This window comes from Lynx rufus, unplaced genomic scaffold (assembly GCF_022079265.1).
Source record: "Lynx rufus isolate CCGP_SWC_20201006 ecotype Redwood Valley unplaced genomic scaffold, mLynRuf1.p SCAF_4, whole genome shotgun sequence".
NCBI classification, from domain to species: domain Eukaryota; kingdom Metazoa; phylum Chordata; class Mammalia; order Carnivora; family Felidae; genus Lynx; species Lynx rufus.
Genome location: NW_025814856.1, coordinates 79,794,869 through 79,810,748, shown reverse-complemented (window position 1 = coordinate 79,810,748; position 15,880 = coordinate 79,794,869). Strand labels below are relative to the sequence as shown.

The 15,880-nt window shown below is 45.2% G+C and overlaps 2 protein-coding genes across 3 annotated transcripts in view; one reads left to right on the top strand and one right to left on the bottom strand.

The window, feature by feature from the left end:
* PUS7 (pseudouridine synthase 7) overlaps positions 1 to 1,631 on the bottom strand; it is a 56,617-nt gene extending 54,986 nt beyond the window's left edge. The window contains exon 1 of the mRNA XM_047096674.1: positions 1,440 to 1,631. Coding sequence (XP_046952630.1) covers positions 1,440 to 1,566 — 127 coding nt within the window. The 5' untranslated portion in view covers positions 1,567 to 1,631. The remainder of the gene's footprint in view (positions 1 to 1,439) is intronic.
* A 5,393-nt stretch (positions 1,632 to 7,024) lies between these two features.
* The window catches only part of RINT1 (RAD50 interactor 1), a 30,638-nt gene continuing 21,782 nt past the window's right edge, over positions 7,025 to 15,880 (top strand). For both annotated transcript variants that reach the window (XM_047096413.1, XM_047096414.1), the window contains exons 1-3: positions 7,025 to 7,193; positions 7,643 to 7,688; positions 12,118 to 12,302. In XM_047096413.1, coding sequence (XP_046952369.1) covers positions 7,152 to 7,193; positions 7,643 to 7,688; positions 12,118 to 12,302 — 273 coding nt within the window. In that variant the 5' untranslated portion in view covers positions 7,025 to 7,151. The remainder of the gene's footprint in view (positions 7,194 to 7,642; positions 7,689 to 12,117; positions 12,303 to 15,880) is intronic.

The following is a 15,880-nucleotide window of genomic DNA, read 5'->3' as shown; positions in this document are numbered from 1 at the left end:
ACAGAGAGAGACAGAGCATGAACGGGGGAGGGGCAGAGAGAGAGGGAGACACAGAATCGGAAGCAGGCTCCAGGCTCTGAGCCATCAGCCCAGAGCCCGACGCGGGGCTCGAACTCACGGACCGCGAGATCGTGACCGGAGCTTAAGTCGGACACTTAACCGACTGAGCCATCCAGGTGCCCCAGAGTTTATATTTATTTAAGGAAATATCAACGAAAACAATAATAATCTCAGAGACATACACCCGTAAGAGCTACAAATAAAGCAGAGTAAAGGGAAGGGGAGAAAAAACTATAGACATGAAAAGATGTGTATGGGGAGAGTTCCAGGCAGCAGGACCAGCACAGGTAAAGGACCTGAAACAGGAGAAAACTTAAGTCAACGGACCAGCTGGACTGCAGTATCTCTCTCCTACTTGGGGTCAATATACCTTTTATTAATACTTGCATCGCCTCAGCCTCTACCAAAAGATGTTCAAAAGGAGCTGTTAAATGATTAAACAAAATTATCGCCTATTCATCCCCTTTTCACTATGACTGTACGGCCTATTTTTGACAGATCCCTCAATTGCCAAGGTATCCCCAAGGGAACGGAATATGACTGCACAGACGACTGGAGACTTGAAACAAAAGCCCTTGGTAATCCAAGATTTGTGAAATGAAAAAAAAAAAAAAAAGTGCCCTGACAACGGGATTAAATATCTGGCAAACAAACTCTCTCCAAACCCTACTTCTTGGCAGGCACCAATAACCCAGGCAATTAGGATGTACTTCTAAACCTCTCAGTGCAGGGCTGGCGGTAAGGACTCGGCGTAGATGAGTTTCAACATGCACAGCAGCACCTCCAAACATCCACTCATTAAACACAGACCCGGTGGAGAGCTGGAGAAAACACTCCTGGTCCCCAACCTGTTGGCTCCTACTCTGGGAAACGTGTACAAAAATAAGCATTCAGCTGGGTGCTTGCCTGGCTTGCAGTAGCCTCGCAGTTAAGTAGTGATGGGTGAAAACGAGGACGAGAGAAAGCACGTGGGCTTTACCCTGCGGAAGACCGGCCCCGCGATATACCGAGGCTGTAAGGGCCCCGGGATAGAGGCCGGTTTTCTCTTTGGCGAGGAGAGGAGTTTAGGGAGCTCCCGGGGCAAAGAAAGGGAGGAGAGGGGCTGGGAACCGAGGGCGGCCAGCGCCACAGAGAGGCGGGAGGGCACTGCGCCCCCTGCCGATCGGCCCCGGAAGGGGGGGCGGGGCTGGCACCGCGGGAGGAGGACCGCCAGGCTCCAGCCGCGCTTCCGCGGGCAAGGCCAGTAATGGAGGCGCTGTGGGCAAGCCGTGCGCTCACGCCGCGGCCGGGACGCCTTCCCAGGCCGCACTGTCCCTCCGGGCGGGGCCCTGAGGCCGGGCCGTGGAGCCCGGGTGGCTGCGGCGAGGCCGCGCACTTACCCGGGGCCTGGGAGCGCGGGCGCGGCCCGGGCCGGGCGGCGAGGGGGCGGGCGCGCTGCTCTGGGCGCAGGAGTGCGGCGGCGACGAGGGCCACTCGGAAAAGCCAGCTGCGAGGGCGCCCCGGCATAGACAACGCCGTCAGCGCCTTCAGCCCCTGGGGCCCGGAGCGCGCGGGTGCACTTGCCGGCCGCGGAGCTCTCACACGTGCTGCGCACCGACGCGCCGCCGCTAATCTGCCCCACCCTCGGGGCGGGGCCCGCCCTCCGCCGCCGGCCCCGCCTCCGCGCGGGCCCGGAGCAACGAGGCCCCGCCCCTCTCCGCCGCCCAGTGACCCAGTGGCCTCTGCCTGGAGGAAGCTCGTTGGTTCACTGCGGCTTTGCCAGCTCACGGCGGCGGGAGCCTGTCCAGGCCCTGGGCAAACAGTGATTTCTCCAGGGCCCGGGCAAACAGGGATTTCATCGTGCACCAAAGAGTCCTTCAGACAGTCTTTAGGACTTCTAAAGTGGCCGTGGCCATGGCCTTAACGAATGCTTCACGTATTTTAATAAAGGTTTCTTCCACATGGTTATGGCCGTTTTGTGTTGCCCCCCACATGCGGCTAGTTTAAGGAAAAGAATAACTTTAGAATATATTGTTCTATATATTATTCCTTCAAGTGCAGGGGATCCGAGAGAAGCATGTTCCCACTTCTTCTATTTACCCCTCCTGCTTGACGGCTCCTCAATAGGATAGGCTCCAGAAAAAAACTGATCATAGCAAGTTTGTGCTTCTGTGTGAAGAAAAATAAAATCCATACTCCTTCCATGCTCTTCAAGTAGCACACGTTTCGCGACCAAATTCTGGCCTCTAATAGTTTTTGCACTATTTTGCCAAATTTCAATCCTCAGTGAAACACCTATACATTATTTCAAGTCCTTTAATTTCTATTAGACTTGGTTTTTTAAATTGTGGTAAAGTACATGCAACATAAAATTTATCACTTTAATCATTTTGAAGTGTACATTCAGTGGCATTAAGTACATTCACAATGTTGTACAACCATCACCAACATCCATCTCCAGAAGGCTTTTCACCTTGCAAAGCTGAAACTCTATCCAGGAAGTAGCAAATTCCCAGCCTCCCCACCTCTTAGCCCTGGGAACCACTATTCTACTCTTCTCTCTGTGAATTTTACAGTTGTAGGTAACTCCTATAAGTGGACTCATATAGCCATATGTCTTTGTGACTGCCTTATTTCCTTAATGTTCATCCATTAAGGATGCAACACGTGTTGCAGCATGTGGCAGAATTTCCTTCCTATCTAAGGCTGAATAATATTCCATTACATATATATAGCACGTTTTGTTCCCCTATTATCAGTTGAGTTGCTTCGGCCTTTGGGCTATTGTGAATAATGCTGCTATGAACACGGGTGCTCCAATATCTATTTGAGACCTTGCTTTCAATTTCTTGGGGTATATACCCAGAAGTGGTATTGTTGTATATTAATTCTATTTTCAATTTTTTGAACAACCCCACTTTGTTTCCTATAGTAGTGGTAGACTTGTTTTTAAAATCTGGGTTTACATTATCCATACTCAGTATGGATAATTCACTCAGACTGGTAGGATTCTACACTGTCTTTCTCTGAGATCAGTCACCTCAGTTGAGGACAGTTTTCTGTCCCTAATCCATGTATAATCACATGTCCTGGGCTATGGCTAATTCATAGGTTAATGTCCCAATGACAGCAACTGCACATATGTTTACCACAGACACAGTAAAAATTCAATCCTAAACTTTAAATTTTTGTATACTTTAAAATTATCTTCTCTGAGGCCGAACGCCTCATAAATGCATATGGAAGGAAAGAACATTCACATTCCTTTGGCTGTTAGCTAGCTAGATCCATGATCAAAACTTACTGCATTTTATCCTGAACCGCCTCAGACAAGGTCCAAGTGAAACATGCATTTTTAGTTTTCTGTTTTTCAAAATGACAGCCCTTATTGGCTTTTATAGTTAAAATAATACAGAAGTGTTCAAAGCCTGTCCCAAATTCCAACTCCCTCTAATAATCATTTAACAATTTAATGTTCTCCTTGACTTTCAAATTGCATCCTAACATGTATGTTATGTATAATATTCGGGATCCTGCTTTTAATCCACACCAGCACTATGGACTGGTAAGGGCCCAAAACATACAATGTATCTCTTGTTTCATCCTTATTATTGCCTACTATTCTGTCCATCTAAGATTGCCTCTTTACACTCCCCAGATAGTAGTCAATTGTTTTCTGTGCTCCCTCAGTCATTGCAAACATTTCCGTTGTTGAGCCTACTGCATTCAATCTTAGTTTATTTTCATTTCTGTTTCCCTTACCAGAAGTGAATTCTCCAGAAGCAAAAATCTGGGTTTAGAGCAATCTTTTTTTCCCTTTAATGTTATTTTTAATTTTTATCAGAGTATGCATGTCTGTGATTTAGAGCCAAATAATTCTGTAGAAATCTTATAAATTGCAATGAAAGAGCAGAGACTGTACCCCCTCCCCTTACCAATTTCCCCCTCCTTGTCTTTTAACTGGTTATTTTGATATTTACTTTCATTTCTCTATATAAAATGTTCGCATTGCTATTTCTCGATTTCTCACTTCTAGGCGTTATCTGTTGATTTCACTCAGTGGGAAATGAGGATTTAATTCTTCTTTCTTTCCCTATCCTTTTCCCCACCGCCACCACACTTTTCATCCTTTGATCTGCTCAATCTAGTTATATTGTCCTTTTTTTAATAGGTTTCTGTTTACTTCATTATGATTAGGTAAACATTACTTACATCTTGGGCCAAGTAGTATATACTATGATCACTTTTCTTCTCCTGCTCAGCTTTTTGTTTTTCCTGCAGTTATTATCTTATTTTGGTTTACTATCCATCACCAAGCCAAGCCCAAACTTTTTAACGATTGTTTCAATCTCTGCTTCCCAAGACTTAGATAGACGAGGTGTTCTATCAGTTTCATCTGAAAATGGAATCTCTTCTGGGCCTTCTGGACCTGTACCAATCCATGTCTGGTGAAGAATTGTTGTCAGGGCCTCTCAAATCATTTTTCTCCTGCATTATATCTTCTGTTTCCTATATCCTGTATCTTCTTTTTTTCTTTGTTTAGTCCCTCATTTTAGTAGAGCACAACCTCCAGAAGCATCCTGAGGAAGGAAAAGTAAATGAAAGGGAAATTTTTTGAGATCTTTGAATGTTTGGACATACCTTTATTGTTTACCCACACTTGATTGGTATTTGACTCATCAGGTGTAGAATACTAGTTTGAAATAAATCTCCTTTTGAAATTTGATAGAATTTGCTCCTATGGGGTACCTGGGTGGCTCAGTCAGTTGGCTCAGTTGGTTAAGTGTCAGACTTCGGCTCAGGTCATGATCTCACGGTTTATTAAGTTCAAGCCCTGAATCAGGCTGGCTGCTGTCAGCGCAGAGCCCGCTTTGGATCCTCTGCCCCCTGTCTCTCTGCTCCTCCCTCGCTCACGCTCTCTCTCAAAAATGAATAAACACTGGGGCGCCTGGGTGGCTCAGTCGGTTAAGCGTCCGACTTCAGCTCAGGTCACGATCTCGCGGTCCGTGAGTTCGAGCCCCGCGTCGGGCTCTGGGCTGATGGCTCAGAGCCTGGAGCCTGCTTCCGATTCTGTGTCTCCCTCTCTCTCTGCCCCTCCCCCGTTCATGCTCTGTCTCTCTCTGTCTCAAAAATAAATAAAAAACGTTAAAAAAATAAAAAAAAAAATGAATAAACATTAAAAAAAAAAAAAGAATTTGCTCCTATGTCTTCTAGCTTTCTTTGTGACTGTTGAGAAATTGAAAGTTATGTTCACTCTTGACTCTTTGTTAAGTGATCTGTTTTTCTCTCTAGAAGCTTAGGATTGTCTGTTCCCCCCCACCCCCATGTCCTACAATTTCACAATGATGATTTGGGATGAGTCATCTTTTATCCATTGTGCTGGGCACTCAGTGGGCCCTTTTAATCTGGAAACTCGTGACTTTTAGTTTGGAGACATTGTCTTGAATTTTTTGGTGATGATCATTCCTTCCCTAAGGAGTGATTGGTTTTTCTTTCGGAACTCTTATTTTTCAGATTTTGGATCTCCTGCAGTGGTCCTCTAATTTCTTTTTTTTCTTTCTTTCTTATTTTTCATTTCTTTGTCTTTTTGCTTCCCACCCCCCCGATATTTCCCAACATTTATCTTCCAACTCTTTTATTGAACTTTCCATTTCTGCAATCATATTTGTCTCTGAATACTCTTTTTATTTATTTATTTTAAGGTTTATTTCTTTTGAGAGAGAGAGAACGAGAGCAAGTGAGCAGGTGAGGGGCAGAGAGAGAAGGGGATAATCCCAAGCAGGCTCTGTGCTGAGCCCCAGCTGGGGCTCAGACTCATGAATGGTGAGCTCATGACCTGTGCCGAGATCGAGTCCAACACTCAACCGGCTAAGCCACCCAGGCGCCCCTCTAAATACTCTTTTAAAAATAGTATCCTGTTATTTATTGTTTTATGGTTGCAGTGGTACCTCACATCTCAAGATATTGATTATATATATTCTATGTACAATGTATATAGACAATGTATACAGAATATATATATTTTAAAGTTTTCTTCTCACTAAATGGTTTCTGTTTCCTCTATGGGTTGTTCCCTCCCACCCTCCTTTGTTTGTCTTTTTGGTACCACCTCCCATGTTTGTTTTTGAAGTCAAATCCCTGGGTCCTCTACCTACCTCTTGCTTCCAGATCCCTCATGTTCCTCCTTCTTGTCAAAGGCCACGTTTTTTGGGCCTCTGCACGGGGTAAAGTGCATATTTGATGCTGAGTCCTCTTCTGCCATTCAGCTCCCAGTCGTTTACAACCAGATATGCACCCTATAGGCAGGAAAGTGGAGGGTCATTTCTAGCTGGGTCTGATCAGCCTTAAAAGAAAGATCCCAAGGGGCGCCTGGGTGGCGCAGTCGGTTAAGCGTCCGACTTCAGCCAGGTCACGATCTCGCGGTCCGTGAGTTCGAGCCCCGCGTCAGGCTCTGGGCTGACAGCTCAGAGCCTGGAGCCTGTTTCCGATTCTGTGTCTCCCTCTCACTCTGCCCCTCCCCCGTTCATGCTCTGTCTCTCTCTGTCCCAAAAATAAATAAACGTTGAAAAAAAAAATTAAAAAAAAGAAAGATCCCAAGATAATGACATTGGAATTTCCCCCAACTAAACAGGCCGACCAAATTACATTAAAGTTGGCCAACAAGCCCCCTCACACTCCGAGAACATCTGGGGTCTCATCTAAAGGATAAGCTGAACACAAGGAATTTACACAAGTTCACAAGGAATTTATGGTGTAGAGGGTGGGGGTACCTTCAAGCTCCATCCGCAAGGACCCCCGCGAGGTGGAGGTGTGGCGGAGGTTGAGAAGGCCCGCCCCCCTTTCTCCCGAGAGCCTGGGGGGCTGGCGCCCGCTTCCTGAACGGCCGTGCTGGCCCCCTGCCAGCAGAGGGCGCCACCGCGCATGGCTGGCGGCTGCGCGGGCAGGGCCTCTCTGGGAGGAGAGGAAGAAATCAGAGAGACGGCGAGGGGAAGTAGAGGTGGCGCCCAGCCCCACGGTCTCCCAGGGAGAGCCGGTGTCTGGCCGCTGGCCTCAGCGGAACTCTACAAGCCACGCTGGCTGCTCATGGAGCCGAGGACTCGCGCGGAGACGGGATGCTCCTGGCCGCCGAGATCGGCAAGGCGCCGGCAGCCCCGGTGAGGCGGCCCTGGTGGCCCGGGGAGGGGACGCTGGTAGCCCGGGGAGGTGGCACAGATCTCCCAAAGGAGATTGCGTCGGTGAGGTGGCCCTGGCGGCCTGGGGACGTGGTTTCCGTGGCCCGGGGAGACAGGCCTTCCAATCTGGCGAGGTGGCACGGACCTCCCAGAGAAGGTGGTCCCAGGGCGGTGGCTCTGGCGACCCTGATGAGATGACACAGATAGTTGTCTCTAGGGACGTAGAGACATGCCCTGAAGGCTGGGCAAGGTAACTCCAGCGGTTCTGGGGAGGTGGCAGTGGTGGTCCTCAGGGTCACCTGCGTCAGATGGCCCTGACCCCTCAGGAAGACCCCAGGGGAGGGAGTCTGGGACCTCGCGCCCTCTGGGCATCCTGAGGAGTTCCACCTATCACTCCAGTCTTAATGTGTTTGTTACACCTGTTCTTCTAGTGCTGCTCTGAAGGTGGTAACGAAAGGAAGGACGTCGAGGAGAAAAGTAAGCAGACTCGAAACACCTTACCATTCTTTACCCAGCCATCTCTCCTAAACTCAGCCCTCCAGGGTCTGCGGAGCAGAAGAGTCATAGCCTGTCTTTAAGATGAATCTCTCCATTTTTTTTTTTTTTTTTGGTACAATATACTTGCATTGTATTAAGTACTGGTTATCATCATGCACTTATCTTTCTAAAATTGTAAAATGTGGGATAATTTGAAGATAAGCTATACTTCCTGACCCGGACTTAGTGCAGGGACTGGTGTAGTTTCACTGGAGTCCGCCCCCCGCACCAATTCAGAATAATTGGGGCCTGCCTGTTATCTTAATGAAGCAACAACTTATCAAGCATCAGGAATTTGGAGGGGCTAATTAATGATCTAGGAGAGATGACCACCGCCTTAATTGGAGTCAAAATGGTAACTGTTTAGTGGTCTTTACCTTCAGTGAATTTGCCAGTAAAAGTTGATCTGGGAAGAAAAATACAAGGGATAACTTGTTTCCTGAATCTTGGTCTGGACAAGGAAGAGGGAAAAGGTCAGCATCTCCATTTCCTATCGAGGACAGGAGCACATGTCAGGGATGTGGACATTTGTCATTTTACTGTAATGAGCTAAGCATGGTAGGCTTCTGGAAATCAGGGAATCTTCAGTGGCTTTTGAAGTGAAGTTTATTGGGGGAGGAAGGGGAAAGGCATGTAACAGCTTTTCCATCAGAGGGTTTTTGGTTCTTCTGACCATGGCAAATAGTCTAGGAATGAGTAGTGGTAGGAGGAAGGGTGCCCACATTACCATAATGCCTTCAGGAATTAGGCTTGCCTTACCATGCCTGCGGATACATTCTGCCTCGGAAGGAAAGCTCTAAGTAGCCCATAGCACTTGATGGTCATGGCTCAGCTCCTTTTTTAAAAGATTGGAGAGTACCCTCTATCTTTTAGTTAAACCCTTCCCTTTCCCACCTTTGCCCATTCAGATGCCTGAGAAGTTGATGCCTACTGAGATGTCATTTAGTAGAATGATAGACACAGACTATAGACTTCGTCCTTATCCCTCCTTTGGTGGCTTGGTCAACTTGTTTGCAATTAGGGGTGCTTATTACAAGAAACAGAAAAGGAGAGTCATAAAAACCTCCCAAATCACCAGTGTGTCATCTTAAAGAATGTCATTTGACCAAGAATGTACTTACTGCATTTAAATGGTGATGTCAAAAGAATAGAATTTAAAAGTGGGTGCAAAAAAAAAATTTTTTTTTAATGTTTATGTATTTATTTTGAGAGAGAAAGAGAGAAAGTATTTCAAGCAGGCTCCATAAGACAGCCGATGTGGGGCTCGAGCCCACAAACCATGAGATCAGGACCTGAGGTGAAATGAAGAGTCCGAGGCTCAACTGACTGAGCCACGCAGGTGCCCCCCCCCAAAAAAAATTTTTTTATTAAAAAAAACAGTAAGTAAAAGTAAATGAAGATAGAATTTGCTCCCTAAGCTACAGGAAAACATTCCCTCCACAAAGCCCTGCCTCTAGGTGTCTGCAGATGGAATGTACAACGTACTTGTTTTATTCAAGATTAAACTAGAAAAAGAGGACACTGTGACTCTTGTCCATAACCGTAGATGGATTCTGCATTAATGAAGTTTGATGCAAACCAGCCTATTCTCATATTTGAAGGAGAAAAAAAAGTAAGAAACTTGGGTTGAGGGTCAGGAAACATGGATTTTAATGCCGTGTATAACCTTTAGGTGTCAGCTGGGCAAATGGTACAATTTATAGTTGGGAAGTCAAGGCATAGATTTATGCTAGTTTTGCTCCTAGTTACTGGTGGGCTACTGCTTCTCATAGCACATGGACGCACTTTGAGTACTCATAAGTTGAATAGAACAAAGGAAAATTTGGGTTTGGGGGCTGGGGGAGGAACATAACCTAGTACTAAACACATTGGTATGTATTCTCTTAATCCTAAACGAGCAAAATCTGACAGTTACATTTTGCATTTAGGCATTTCTCTCTCTCTCTTTTCATATTTTCATTTGATCAGAAGTAACAGTTTCGTAATGAGGCTGATTATAATCTCTTGTCTAACCTCTTGCCTTCTCTCATTGCTGCTTTCTTTTTTTTTTTTAATTTTTTTTTTTTCAACGTTTATTTATTTTTGGGACAGAGAGAGACAGAGCATGAACGGGGGAGGGGCAGAGAGAGAGGGAGACACAGAATCGGAAGCAGGCTCCAGGCTCTGAGCCATCAGCCCAGAGCCCAACGCGGGGCTCGAACTCACGGACCGCGAGATCGTGACCTGGCTGAAGTCGGACGCTTAACCGACTGCGCCACCCAGGCGCCCCTCATTGCTGCTTTCTTAAAACTTCATTTTTGGTGAAGAGCCAACTTCTACAAGGGCAGCTCCAGGAAGAACAGAGGCAAAGTTCAACCAGTATTGCTCCCCAGGAGGCTCCGTATTGTTTCCCCAGCTTTCTCTCTCACACACACACTTTTTTTTGTTTTTCTTTTTTCTTTTGTTTTTTTTTTTTAGAAATTGCTGTAGTCTTTGTAACTAAACATAAACTAGTACAATCGAGCTTTTCATTTGTTTACAAACAAACACCGTGAATGGTTTGTTTACGGAGGACCACATCCTTTAGTTAAACCTGAGGTAGAGAAATGCACTGCATGTTCAGGTTTATTCTAAGGTTTGGTTTCCAGGAAGTCTGCTTTTTCTCTGGGGCCTTATTTTATAGCACTTACTTTCATCTGGAAATCAATTGCTGTTCCTCTTACACTTCTACATTATCTTTTTTTTTTTTTTTTTTAATCTGTAGGTGCTACTCAAATCTAGGGAGATTAAGCCCCGTCTGCGGAATAATTCACACCGTGGACTGAGTGGAGTCAAGCATGTTGGGCAGCAGGGAGCCTAGGGACCCCACAGTGGCACGCTCGCAGCTACCATTATACCGAGTTTCCTAACCTTCTGCTGGAAGGATTCCATGAGTTACCAAAAGGGAATAGCCTGCACATGGAAACAGATACTACAGAGGAAACAGTGTATCTCAGCACACCAGGGTGGTGTGGAAAGAGACGCGGCAGCCATTGCGAATCTTGTCACTCTTACCTTCTTTGTCAGGAAGCTGCTGTGGCCTTCCACTTTCTCTGGCGCTTAGGGCACGTCCACCCTGGAACAGATATAGAGCTGGAGATACTCTGGAAGAGAGGAGCAGTGCTGTCGGTCCAGAAATTTAGGACAGTGGAAGATCACTTAATTGCCTTTGAAGTGAATCAAGCATTTACTAGAAGTTTGTTTCTTTAAATAAAAATTGAACATTTTTCATTTATGTATCTGAATCTTGCCTCTTTCCACAAAGAATTAGAGGCAGCTTAAATTGCTTAATTTTGCCTTAAACATTGTGGATACTGGAAGAAGGTATAGACGCTTGCAGAGTGAAAAACTGACGTGGAAACGATAGGCAATGCTAGGTTTCAGGCGGAGAGCATCTGCCCACATGCTAAATGGGATGGGAGCAAAGCTACCCAGGAGCTCCTGGTTTCACTGCACATTGTTTGCTCAGCCACCGTCCATGTTGCCTCTGCTCCCACTCTTCCCGAGAAATGGCTCAGGGCTCCAAATCACCTGTTTTTGTCACATTTAATAAGTACACTGTGGATTGGTGTGAGTCTAGTTTATTTGCCACAGAAGGATCCTCACGTCGGACTGTGCAATTTAGTGGTTGCATCAGTCATTTTGGATTTTCCTTAGTAATTTGTGTTTTCTCTCAAGCTCCCTTTTTTTCCTTTTTCTGACATGGAAAGTTTTGTATAATGGCATTTGAAGCTTTTGAAACTTTTTTACTCGGGGCTCCAGGGTGGCTCAGTCGGTTAGGCATCTGACTTTGATGTCAGCTGAGGTCATGATTCACGGTTTGTGAAATCGATCTCCACATCGGGCTCTGCATTGATAGCATGAGCCTGCTTGGGATTCTCTCTCGCTCTCTCTCTCTCTACTCCTCCTCCATGCATGCTCTCTCTCACTCTCTCTCAAAATAAATGAATAAACATTTTTTAAAACCCAACTTTTTTACTCTTACATAAGGAAGAGTTTTTACTCGGTCACCTTTCAATTTTTTTCATAGACTCAAAATCTTTCAATACTATTTTTTTCTTTTTTTAAGGCATTTTTTAAAAGAATTCCTTTTTTAAAAAATGTTTATTTTTGAGAGAAAGAGAGCATGCAAGCAGAGAGAGAGAGGGACAGAGGATCTGAAGCAGGCTCTATGCTGACAGCAAAGAACCTGATGTGGGTCTCGAACTCACACTCTGAGATCATGACCTGAACTGAAGTCGGACACTGAACTGACTGAGCCACTCAGGTGCCCCCCTTTGTATATCTTTTGTATTTCCTTTAATCCTATGGTGCTTGGTAATGTTAAATAATTGTTATTCTTTCATTTTAGATGACATAAATATTGCAGCTCTTTTTGGAAATGAACAAGTCAGTGAAGATACAGATAATGGTGATCTCACTTCCTACGTGTCTGCATTTATAGAAAAAGAAGTTGGAAATGACCTTAAATCTTTAAAGAAACTTGATAAACTCATAGAACAGATGACAGAAAATAAAATGCAGTTAGAAGAACAGGCAAGTATTAAAACTCATTGAAATAATACCAGAATTGTTCAATGACATCATATAGGCATCACCATTATTATATATCACTGTTGTTCTAGGGAATTTTGAAGATACAGATTATGACAAATAGTCTAGTCATTTCAAACTGTTTAATAGGTTTTAAGGACCTACAATGTGCTAGGTACTTTACAAATTATGTAAAAGACAAAGTTCCTGCTGGTCTGATTTAGGTCTTAAAAACATAATGACAGCTAACATGAAAAAAATTGTTTTTTAATGTTTATTTAAGAGAGAGAGAGAGAGAGAGAGAGAGAGCGCGCGCGCGCGCGGGGGAGGGGCAGAGAGATAGAGACAGAATTCAAAGCAGGCTCCAGGCTCTGAGCTGTCAGCACAGAGCCCGACTTGGGGCTTGAACTCACAAACCGTGAGATCATGACCTGAGCTGAAGTTGGCCACTTAACCAACTGAGCCACCCAGGCACCCCTGACAGCTAACATTTTAAGGAGTTGTTCATACAGTGACTTTTAAAGTCAAGGAAGTAATTCATGGTGTACAAAAATGTCATAACACCATCATTCCAAACTTTTTATATGTGCGCTCATGAGGAGAAAACCTGAAAATAAGTATGACATAATAATGGTTATTTCTGAGTGGTTGGTTAACAGGTGATTCATTTTCTTTACATCTTTCTGTATTTTCAGGTGTTTTCTTTTTACAGTGAAATTATTACTTACAATGGCGTTTAAAAAACCCAATGAATGTAATCTTAAAAAAATAAGTGGATCCATTTACTTGCAACAGTGTGTCAAGGATAAAAGATTCATATCATGTAACTGCTACATTGGGTTAAGTGTGTGGGTATGTTCGTGTGTTAGCCCTGGGTTGATAGCCATCCTGTGTTCCCCCATCCCCACCCCCTCAGCTCTCACCTTTCCAGTTTTTCCACCATGTCTGCCCTATTCTCCTAAGCATGGCCCAGCCCCACCCCCTCCGTCCACGCCTGCGGCCAAGCTGTAGTGGGCTCTCTGAGGAAGTCACAGGCTGAGCGGATGGATGCCAGCCCTGATATGTGGTCTCCAGGGCTCCTTCCTTGGGAAGGTCGGCTCCTCTGCCACTCCCCTCATTTGTTCTTACAAATTCTCCCCAGGATACCTGCCCCATCTGGCCATTCCGTCTTCCCAAATAGAAAAGATGAAGGCCGCTTAGCATGACTCTATTGAACAGTCTACCCCACATTCCACAAACTTCTTTGCAGCCATGTCTACTTCTTAATTCAGCTGAAGATCAGTCTATGGCTGTCCTCGTGCCTCAGATTCTACCTGCCACCGGAGTGATGTTGCTTCGTGGTTTTATAGTTTCCTCCTCTGCTCCTCAGCCAGTCCTGTCCCCTCAGCGTAGGGACACGCCCACGGCTCTTCCTGAAAACAGAACACTCCCCCCTCATCTCTTAGCCAGCGCTAGTCCCTCCCTTTTGTTGTTAGGCTTCCTCAAGAAGTCCCCTTTCTTTGTGTCTGTCTCCACTTCCCAACCAGGCTTGTTTCTCCGATGACCCTGGAAGCTGCTGCCAAAGCCCCTAACTGAACCTTAAATTCAGCATGTCCCAAACTGTACTGCTCTGTGTCTTCACATGCTTCCCTTTCTTGGAAAATGGCGCCACTATCTGCCTGTCACCCGGGCCTGAAGCCTGGGAACCTTACTAAGATCGCCGGTCATCCTGCCTCCTCTATCCCATCTCCAGAACATCTGACCTTTGCCCCCTTCCTGTCTCTGCCCGCCACCCAGTTCACCCAGTTTAGGGCTGCAGCCTCTCACACACTGGATGGCAGTTTGCCCGTCTTCTGCTTCCTTCCCATCCCGCAGTAACCATCGCTCATTTTTATCCATTACAGAAATGATCTCATGTGTGAATAAGCAAATATATATATAGTTACAGTCTTTTCTGTATTGTGTAAGCGCGTGTATACTTAAAATATGCATGGCTTAACTTTTTATAATTAATGTAACACATGACTTGCTTTCCTATCAATGTATATAGATCTCTCTTTTTGAATGGTTTTATGGTATTCAACTATGGTTGTACATAATTTAACTAGGCCCTTACTAGTGGACATTTTTGCTGTTTCCACTTTTTAGTACTACAAATAATATGGGAATAAACATAATTGTTTATCACGTTACCTTTTTTTTTTTTAGATTTTTTATTTTAAGTAATCTCTATACCCAACACAGGGCTCGAACTTACAACCCCTACATCAGGAGTCTCGTGCTCCCCCAACTATGCCAGCCAGCCGTCCCTGACTTTCCAAATCATAAATCTAACTGAATGATTACCTTATTAAAAACTCTTAATGGTGGGGCGCCTGGGTGGCTCAGTCGGTTGAGCGTCCAACTTCAGCTCAGGTCATGATCCTACCGCCTTGTGAGTGAGTTCGAGCCCTGTGTCAGGCTCTGTGCTGACAGCTCAGAGCTTGGAGCCTGCTTCAGATTCTGTGACTCCCTCTCTCTCTCTGCCTCTCCCTTGCTCATGCTCAGTCTCTCAAAAAATGAATAAACGTTAACAAAAATGTTTTTTAAACTCTTAATGGCTTCCCATTGCCTGTTGGAAAAAGCCCACATCCTTCTAAGGCACAAGATGCTTCTCTGATCTCGCCTCTCCCTACCAATCTAGGTTTGTCTCTTCTTTTTTTTTTTTTTTTCTTTTAACATTATTTATTTATTTTTGAGAGACAGAGAGAGACAAAGGATGAGCAGGGGAGGGGCATAGAGACAAGGAGACACAGAATCCAAAGCAGGCTCCAGGCTCTGAGCTGACATCACAGATGTGGGGCTCGAACCCATGAACCTCAAGATATGACCTGAGCTGCAGTCCAACCCGACTGAGCCACCCAGGTGCCCCTAGGGTCGTCTCTTCTTTCTATGTGTTCTTGAACTGTATTCTGTGCCTTACTCAGCTTTGCTGGTCTCTCATCATGACTGAGCCGTTCCTTTTGTCTGGAATGTCCTTTCCTTCCAAAGTTCCCCAGAAAATTCCCACCGGCCCTGAAGAGGTCTTTGCAGGAGCCATGTAAGCCCAGTTGCCTTGCATCTCAACACCTCATTATCCAAAGCGTGGGAGCTTGTTGGAAATGCAGAATGTCAGTCCCTACTTCAGACTTAACAACTCACATTTGCATTACACCAGCTGTCTAGGCAATTCCTGTGTACATTCAGGTTTGGGAGGCACTACCTTCGGACACCACTGTACCTAGCATCTATCTTTTATTGCATCAGTCCCATAATACAGTAGTTATTTGCTTCCATTTCTCTCCCATATGAACTGAGCTTAAGGGCAGACACCATGTCTTATTTATCTGTTCCTAGCACAGTGCCTCACACAAAGTGTCTAATCAGTCTTGATTCAATTGAAATTCCTCTAGAATAGTCTTTATGTTGTATTGATACCTAATATTTGTATATGTTTTTCCATGTGCTAGAAGAAGAATTAGTAAATACCACATCTAAAGGCGTTACCTGTATATTATCTTCCCAAGTCAATGGTTCTTGCCGTAGACTTCAGTCAGAATCACCAGGGTCACTTTTGCAACAAA